The following is a 9,985-nucleotide window of genomic DNA, read 5'->3' as shown; positions in this document are numbered from 1 at the left end:
TTAAAAATATTTATTCTGTGTCTTTTATGCATTTTCTTCACTTTTAAATTATCCTGTGGGGCCTGATTGAACGGCCCGCGGACCGTATGTTTGACACCACTGCTTTACATAATCATCTCGCGGGCCGGATTAAAGTCCTTTGCGGGCCGGATCCGGCCCGCGGGCCGTATGTTTGACACCACTGCGCTAGTTGATACAAGCTGAGAATTGGTTTTGGAGAAACGAAAGTTATGATGTCACAATTTGAGCTTTGGTGCCGCCCTTCTGATGATATAAAAATGATGTGAATGTCTTCCTGCTTCGCACTCGTGACACGCAGTCATTGTCTGTAATTCACTGATGCCAGGAATATTCTGTTATTAAAAGCTTTGAAGAAACTGTTCATCGATTCCAGCCTATATTTGGATTACTAACATTCTCCTCGTCCGAAATTCAACGAACACGTGGGGAAAGAGGGCCACTTTCCCCCCAACACAACACATGATCAAACCAACGCATGTGGGTTGCGCGCGACTAAAAAGGCAAACTGCACACAGTATTACCGCAGTGACATCCGTGCTGTCACTGCCTGCCCAAGTATAAGGAAGCCTCAAGTGTGTACTCCATGCATGTCCGGCACCACACTGCCCACGAGACCAAAACACACAGGGACAGCCGGTGTTTGTTTTAGTTTTTTTTCCAATTACTATTATTGTAGGATAATTTTATTTACCTACTTACTTATTTTCTAATTGTACTTTCAAGTTATATTTAAAGTAGAGTTTTAAAATGTTTAAGGAATTTTCCTTTCATTAAAATTCAAGGATAGAAAGATCCAAGGACTTTTATTTGTTGACCCAACACAGATTTCCACATGACATGGCATGAAAATAACATAAGACAACATGAGTATGATAAAGAGATAAAGCTAATTGTTTTCAAGGTTTTTAAATGTATTTAAAGATGCAAGGCATCAAAGATGAGGATATTGCACAATGAATATGCAAGCGAAGTGAATGTTACATTATATTTACAAGGTCATTTTGTGTTCAGGAATAATGTGTTCATCACGCAGGGATGAATGGACACGAGCCTCTGATGATAGTTTTGAGTAATTGAATACATTCTTTTTTTGAAGTCAATGAATAATTGTTTTACTAATCGTGATTTCAATATCAATCAAAATAATTTAGATGGTTTTTTTTCATAATCGTCCAGTCCTACTTTGAATATCAAGCTTCCATGAAGCATGTGTTGGATCAGGCAACTCAGAATTTTATTTTAAGCCATGATATGTTTTATCAATCAGAAAGGTTTCCTTAAAAGATGTTAAATAGTTGATAGAGTAAACATAAACATTTTAATAATTTAAAAAAGGAATCGCCTGGATGTGAAAACATTCAAAATTCAAAAATAGAAATTTACCATGATAGATGGATAGATAGATATTCCTCAAAGACAAGCAGGCTACATAGCAACATCAAAACACTTCCACTGATTTTTACGTATTATGCATTATGTTATGTATATTTTAAAGGTAAAAATAGTTTAACCTTAAATTAAGATATGAAGAATAAAACATACCCTAAATAATATTGTATGTGTAAATTGCCTGCAATGACAGTTAAGATCCAACAGATGTCCGTATTGAGCGACAAAGTGACAGAACCGATTCAGCATCAATAGTTGGCCCATGGGTCGCAACGCTTCAAACCCAAACAATTTCAAGTCATACTCATTTCGATTAGCAGTCACGGGGACATAATTAAAACATATAAATTCATTACTATTACGGACACGAATCGTTAATCAGGCATATGTCTTTTGACAGTTATCTTACTCCAGAGAAGTGATGTTTAACTTTCCGCATCACTGCAAATTTCAAACCACAATTACACGCTTTTGTGAAATGAATACCTATTTGATTGTTCATTCATCTGTTGTCCATGCCGTTTGTCCACATAAGGGTCACAGGTGGGCTGGAATCTATCACATCTAACTTTGGATGAGAGGTCTGATTGTGAAATTTCACATTTGAAAAACTACAATATTATTGCCTTACATTTTTTCCTACCGTTTTTCATTTAAACTGCGCCGTGTAATTTTTGCTGCCCACCACAGAGCAATACACGCAGGCATGCAATAAGAGACAGTGTGATGGAGTGGAGAAACAGTGAGGACAGATGAGCTACTACTGATCATTAATTCCTTCCTTGGAGTTTGAAACAGCTCTTGTATTGGATCCAATTATGTCGTCGCCTGTCCTGTATGCTACATATGTAGTATATGAGTTGGATGGTGGTCAGTGTGATGGATTGTGGTGATCACACTGCATTTATTCATCATTTTTTGACGGAGCTCCTGAATTCTGTCACACACGAAACAACACCAAATCATAATGCTCGTCAAGTCTGCAGTGTAAATGACTGTGTAGGGAAAGCAAGTGTAACAACTTCAATTTGAAGCCTGAAAAATGCCATCAAAGTGCCACCACCACTGTCGTGGTTATGCACCTGTGTTATTTAAGTACAACAGCATGCTGTAGTCGTGGTGACAGAGTAAGAAGCATGTGTGAGCAAAGTAAAAACATTCCCCCGACGTATTTGTGTGTGAGTCAATAATCAGGGTAAAGTCGGCGACCAACACTTCGAGAAGCGAAGTGGAACTTCACAAAAGCAGCCAGCAGACTCGAGATGAAGTCACTTATTTTAAATCGACTCTTGCAGGCAGAGTGAAACAAATCAACTATTAAATACAATGATAATAACGTTTTCTTTACCTTTCTGTCGCACAGGCATGTTGCTGTTCCCCGAGGGTGGAGGGAGTCGATGACCGGCTGTGTTATTCTAAATGTCAGCGTCCGTCCCAGCCGGGACTGCCTGCCGCCTCCAAACGGGGACGCCAAACGGACACACTCGATTGTTTTGATGGCGTGGTTTTTCAGCCACGCGACAAAATTGTCAAAAGTTCATACATAGAAAAACAAATGCCAAGCTAAGACACACACACAAACACAAGCTCGAAACGAAGTGTTGACGTCAAACGACTAACACGGGGACTTTTGAGCTCGTGCACTTAAACTTCTTCACCTTCATGCCCGCATCTGTTTTAAATAAATTCAACAACTATACAGTTCTTTTTTTCCTCTCAGGTGACTTGACACTGTCAGACCGGTTTCAAGGTGGTGCGGAGAGACATTTTTTTAAAACTCTCTCTCTCTCTCTTTCACACACACACACACACACACACACACAACACGCCTCTCGCCACAGGGTTTCATCATGCAGCTCCAAATGCTGTTTAAGCTGGTTTTAGTTTCATTCGTAATAAGTAGCTTGACAGCATTGTTATGTTACAAAGTATTGCAACAGGGGACAAATGGTTTTGTATCCACACCCAGTCAATCCCAACACATCTCGGTTTACAGAGAGTGGAGATGTTTGTATACTGTAGTTTGTCTAGAAGGAAGAGTTGCTAAAGTTTAGTTATGGCATGCACTCACGACAACTTCATCAGTCCTCTTCCAAAAGTGCCTAAAAATCCAGACATACACTCCTCTCCAGAAATATTGGAAACGTGATGTAATTCCTTCACTATCTGTAGGAGACGGAGAATATTTGGATTTAACAAAGAAAATATGAACATGAGATGAAAATCAACATTTCAACTTTTAGTCACGCACTACGGAGTACTAATCAGTATTTAGAGCATTGCATTATATTTTTAAAACAATATCAGTCTGTGTGAAATGAATAAATAAATAAATGAATAAATATATGTCATGAAGATATCTGAAAGCGTTTGCCAGCACTGTCATGAAATGGAGCATTGTTTTGACAGGATTAAAGTCGTACTATCCAATGCGTGTCCCTCACCCACAAGTCTATACCTATGTGATGTAACTCTCGTTGCATCTGGCAACAAGGTTCTTTATTTTTTTATTATTATTTTTATTTTTTTGTGCGGTTCGTCTGCTTGACTCTGTCAACAGGATTACAGCAAAAGGAGAGGCCCTGATTTCCATGAAACTTGGTTTGAGCATGCACATGGATTTGGTTGTATGTGCGGTAAAGGGCACACCCATTGCAACCTTAGACAGCTTGTGTCACATATAATTGAATGCATGTTCTGGAAAACGAACTTTTAAATTGTGTACAAATGGTTGGATCACTCGGGTGCCTTCCCACTCAACAACTGTGAAATTACATAGCCAATTGCATCTTTTGTTCCATGCCTATTTCTAAAAATGTCCCTGTGAGCAAGCCATTTTGCATTTCCGCTTTACCCTTCCATACCAGTAAGCCTGATTTACATATTAAGTGATCCCACACTGAGTTCCTCCGCCCACACAGACCACAAGACTGCGACCAAAATTGTCATGTACTGTATGCGACCTTTTTTTTTCTTACCTGTGAGAGATGATTTCATCTAGTTGCTTTTGCCTGCCCCACCAAAAATTGAGTATTTTGCACCCATGTGACAAGTGGATATTAAATGTCATGAGACATATTCTTTGTGTAGCCTATTCAGAGGAAATAATGTCCTGAGTGTGTCCTTGATAATGTTTTTAAAGGTTGTTTTTTAACAAAAGCATCTGGGAATGAATTAATTACACTTTTTAGAACATTGACTTATTTAACAATAACAATACAATCAGTCGCAGGGCACATTAAGACAAAGAACCATTCACAAAGATGACGGAAAAAAAACAATTCTATATTTCATCCATCGAGCATGCATGATTTTGGAACATGCGAGGAAGCCGGCCGGCACAAGGAGAAAACGTACACGAGTGCACGGAGAACATTACTGGGCCTAAAGTGTGACTTTCTCATTAAGGTTGAATGCATACTGTGCTGCTATCCAAATGTATTTATTTGTAGTGTAATTGATGCTTCAAAACCTCTGTAGAGAGCACAGTGTGCAATACCCCTTCACATTTTTTTTTTTGCTGAAAATAGTGACCGCCGTACTTCCAGGCTGAAAACACACACACACACACGCGCACACGCACACGCACGCACACACACACACACACACACACACACACACACACACACACACACACACACACACACACCTTCACTGATTTCATTCTTATCTCACAGATCAATCTGCTCAAATCTATCAAATCAGATCCCAACCAAGTTACCACAGGTATTCCACAAGGCTCATCTCTTCGACCTTTTCCATTCACTCCTTCCATATTGCAATATTTTCTCAAAATTGAATCGTATTTTCCACTGTTTTTTTTTTTCTACCTACTTTCTTCCCTCCAAATTTTGCTGCTGTAGATTGCGAATTTCTCCATTGTGAGACAACAAAGGTTTTCTTATCTTATCTTACCTCAATAGTTGACACTCTGTGGAACTTCTCAGGTATAATCGAACTAAACATTTTATCCTGTGTGAAATCAAATCATGGTTCATCTGAAACGTAAAACTGATAAAGTTGAAATTCTCCTCTTGGAACCCAAACCACCCCATCGAGGCTGTGGTGTCGTAAGTGGACTGTTTCTCATTCACGAACAACAGTTGCCTGGTCTCTATTTCCCCACAGCTTACGAATCTGGGTGTTGTCCTGGACAGCCCTCACACTCAATATTACCCGACCGTATTTTCACCTCGGCAACATTAACCGGCTCCATCAATTTCCAAACTCCACATTACCTCTTTTCTTGTCCAAAGCCTTGTCACTCACATTTATTATACGGTAATCATAATTGTTCATTTGCGTCTTCCACATAATGACTTACTTTATAAACTCCAACTGGTTCAACTAACTGGTAAAAAAAAAAACAAAAACAAAAAAAAAAAAAAAAACTGATGAGTTAAAGGTTCCAAGAAATGGGTTACCAATTTTCATTGTTCTGAAGCTGTGGTTAAAAAAAAAACAAAAAAAAACCACACAATCGAGATTTTACTACCAACATTTTCTAAGAAGCAACTGTCACCTTGCCAGGAGCCCCACAGCAAGTTCCACCAATAGCTTCTAAGATTGTCGAAAATGGTGACCAGCTTCAGCTCTTGAGCCCACCCAAATCCAATCTTCAACCCAATCTCCTGGATCAAATGTATTAACCCAATTTTGGGTAAACGTAACCCAATCTGATAAAAAAATTAACAGCTACCCAGTGAACGGGTTAGGAAAAGAAACCAGTATAATAATATGTAATAATTATTATATTAGTATTATTATTTACAATTATTGTTATGATAGGAGTATTGTTATTACTTCCTTTCAGATAAAATGTCATAGTTTGTTTATTCTTGTTTTTATTATTGTTTTCAAAACAAAAGTACTGTCGTACTGGCTATGACCAATGTTTGCTCTTATTGTTTCTTCTTTCAACTTCACAATTGCTTGTTATTCACTCAGAGGCAGCTACTTTCTTTGTTGATTACACCCCTTTTTGAAATGTAAGCTGCACAGCAAGAAGAAAAAAAAACAACAAACGTATTGTCTACATTGGACACGATTTATTGAGTGAATAATAAATGTAAAATGCCATGGGCAATAAAACACATGTAAGTCACATTTTTTTTTTTTTTTTAATGTTTACTCTATGAAAAATAAGTCTGTTCAAACAAAAAGGTGCTGTCATCTAAAATGTGAATTAGATCCAGATGTAAGTACCTGAAATGAATGAAATGTTCATCCAAATGCATTCCCCCCCGATAGAATGAAATAGTAAGTCTCTCTTTTATGTCATGGAAACCCCACTCATTGTTGTTGCCAATGGTTTTGTGACACACTACAAGTATTTACTTTACATAGTTTGAAGCTTGGCAAGAATGAGCCATAACAATAAATATGGTACTTTGGAAAATATACCACCCACCTTATGCATTCAGAAGTGATGAAATGTTTAGCCTGGTCCTGTTTTTACTGAATTGAACTCATGAAAGAGAAAAAAAAAAACGCGTTTGTTGTAGAGTAAATGTGTTGAAGGAGTGCAAAAGTGATGAAAATCTGACTCACTGCTCTATTCACAAGTCTGTTTTTCTAACCCTTTTCCGTCAGTTTCCAGTCATTGTGCCAAAAACATTTAAATCAACATTGTCGGTGCATTGGATGCATAGAGTGGGCACAGTGGCCATTTTTTTTCAGGGGGTGGGGGGTGAGATTACACTGTACTGGCCACTTGGTTGCAGGCATACATGCTTTTGCAGACAATGTATACCCAGTCAGTCACTGTAGGTCAGATTAGTATACCAGGCTGTAGGCAAAATAGGCTATCATGTCTATGTCTGGCTGGGTGCTGGAGGAATGATCATAGGAAACTAACACAGAGAAGGAGACGCTCACGCACACGCACGCACACACACACACACATGCACACACACACGCACACACGCACACACATACACACAGCACAGCTGAATGCAGGTCATGGGCATAGGCTTTGCTATTGTTATTGATTAGGTCACACTAGCATATTGACCGCCTCTGTGGGATTTGGGGGCTTACACGGTCAGTGTGCCGAGAAATTTATGCAGGATTGTTGAAGTGGGTTTCATCAAGGCACAAAAGTAACATTTAGTCCACACTAGCATGTGAAAGATGGGGAACAAAGGACGCTATACTTTCATCAACGTGTGTGCGCACGCGTGTGTCTATTGTTGATTGTTGGACTCCACAAAGGGAGGTCAGTAACATCCCAGAGAATAGTGCAGCATATGCCCAACTACCGTTGAGTAAAGGATACATTCAACCACATTTTTGTATTTTGTTTGTAACTAGAGTTTTGTATTCTTATGTTTGTGGTCAAATTTGAATGCCGGTAGCTCCAGAATTTGGGGAAACACAAGACACAAACATCTTGTCTCATGAGACCCTGGCAGGCCACATTCAGTTCAGTTGTTTTTTGGTTGTGCTTTTTGCTGATTCAAAAAGAGGGACAGTCACAACAAGGCATCTCAAGAAGAGAAGACTGTACAGGAAGTTGCTAATATAGGTCCGTGTCGGGGCTCTCACAGTTGAAATGGATAAACTCGATGTTCTAATGTTGTATCCAGACCGGCCAGTCTTACCAAGTATTTCAACAGACACCGCAGTTACCTGCAAATTTTACAAATGATTCTAGTGCTGGTTGCAGGATAGCTTGCTGCTGCTCTTTTTTTTGTTGTTGTTGTTGTCTTGATTTAAACTTCCTTTTCCACATAGCTGACAGTTAAGGTCAGAAGACGTCAGGCAGCACACCCTCCTCATTCATCAATGAAGAGAGTGTTTTGTTATTTTAACGTTCGACTATGACAGTAGTTGAATTAGTTTGACACACATGGTTGGATACATTTCTTGAACAGTTAATAAAAAAATGGCAACAAAGTGGGCGGTTGATCCATTTCTCTCAGCAGAGTGTGTTGATGAGATCTTATACCTGATGTGATATAAAAAAAAATAAAACTTCCTTCAGGATGCGTTTCCATGTTAATTGTGTGAGATAATATTCTGACATTTTGGGATATCGAAGCTCGTGTAGAAGCTCTTCCTTCAGGATTTCCATAGCACTGACATGAGGACCCACACAATCTGTCTTGTGAAACAAAGCTCAGCTAAACATCAATACATCCAACCATCATGAATGAATACAGAAAGATGAAGGCTGTTACACTAATGGAAATTTAGACAATGAAGCATCTGTCGAGATGCTGAAAGCCCCGAAATTAAATCCACCAAGAACAGCTCAACTTAATCCCTCTCTTTTTCTTGTCTCCACAAACATTTTTTCCTCTCCGTAACTCATCACTGTCCTGAATTCTTGCACCTAATTTTTGCATTCTTATTGGCGTCACCCAGTGACCTGCTCTATTTCTTAATCAGCCTTTCATTTTTAATTCAAAATAGTAACAAAAATGAAACAAAAACACAAAAACAAATGAGCAGGTAGAAAGAAAAGAACTCACTGCATTATAATGTAAAGTGCCCAGATTACCAAGAGTGACATTTTTATTTGTACAATAGAGACTTTAGTACATTATTCAAAACACTTCTTATATATTGAAAAAAAAGTATTTTCCAAAGCCCAAAATAGCTTTGGAATCATTGCTGCACAGCATGTTTTCAATTTTATACATATATATATTTTTTTTTTTTTGGTAAAAACGGTATCTTAAATAGTATGTACAGATAGCATCTGCAAAATGCATTCTAGACACATGATATATATACTTGGGCAGTTACAATTCTCTTCATAAATATTAAAAATGAAAAGTGGTTGGATTTCAACTTGCATTTGAAAATAAAGAACTAAATAAATAAATAAATACGTACATAAATAAATAGTGCTGTAAACCGTCACTAAATACTGTCCAACTTAAAGAGCATCTTCCTCTCCCCGGAGGTCAAACTTTTTGTCACGAAACAGAAGAAGCAGCATTCAAGTCGAGTAAGTGTATACTGCAGAAAGCATGAGTACATTCACAATTAGTAGGAGTTATTTCAAATGTGATATATTTCACACCTATCGTATGTACAGTGAAACTGTCTCAGCTCTTATGTATGCTTATCACATACAAAAAAAAGACTATATATATATATATATATATATATATATATAATTGGTCTTATTAGAACGTGACGATGCGCAGACACAGCACCAGTCTGATGATGATGATGTTGTCGTCATGGAGATTTGCATGCTTTGTTTTCTTCCTTCTTCGCTATGTCGCCTAATTCTCTCTCATTGTTACATTTAATAGCGCCAACTGTTCAGAGAAATTTTCACCTTTTTTTTTTTTTTAATTGATATTTACGTGTAATATTCGACCAGCTCCACACCGTTGTAATTTTCCTCGATTAGACGTTGCTACCGAAATGATTTTGTTCTGGCTTCCATGTAGCCTTTCTCCGTGAACCTTGTTCGACATGCTGACATTAATTTGTCCCCGCGGTCTGCGGAGAACATACTTTCTGGATGAATGAGCACCTTTACTGTAATATTTCAAGAAATTGTGTCCCCCCCCCCCATTATGCGGCTTCATTCCTTTCCCTTCTGGCAGGGGCC

The 9,985-nt window shown here is 38.3% G+C and overlaps 1 protein-coding gene across 5 annotated transcripts in view; it reads right to left on the bottom strand.

Annotated features, from left to right (window-relative positions):
- Window positions 1–3,168, bottom strand: part of LOC109512742 (discs large homolog 1-like protein) — a 134,537-nt gene extending 131,369 nt beyond the window's left edge. For 3 of the 5 annotated variants that reach the window (XM_019864698.1, XM_019864699.1, XM_019864700.1), the window contains exon 1: window positions 2,759–3,168. In XM_019864698.1, coding sequence (XP_019720257.1) covers window positions 2,759–2,777 — 19 coding nt within the window. In that variant the 5' untranslated portion in view covers window positions 2,778–3,168. The remainder of the gene's footprint in view (window positions 1–2,758) is intronic. The other 2 variants (XM_019864701.1, XM_019864702.1) reach the window with 2 other exon arrangements.
- Window positions 3,169–9,985: the final 6,817 nt, after the last annotated feature.

This window comes from Hippocampus comes, unplaced genomic scaffold (assembly GCF_001891065.2).
Source record: "Hippocampus comes isolate QL1 unplaced genomic scaffold, H_comes_QL1_v1.1 scaffold172, whole genome shotgun sequence".
NCBI classification, from domain to species: Eukaryota; Metazoa; Chordata; class Actinopteri; order Syngnathiformes; family Syngnathidae; genus Hippocampus; species Hippocampus comes.
Note: the sequence above shows the minus strand (reverse complement) of the source record. Positions and strands in the feature narration are given on the sequence as shown.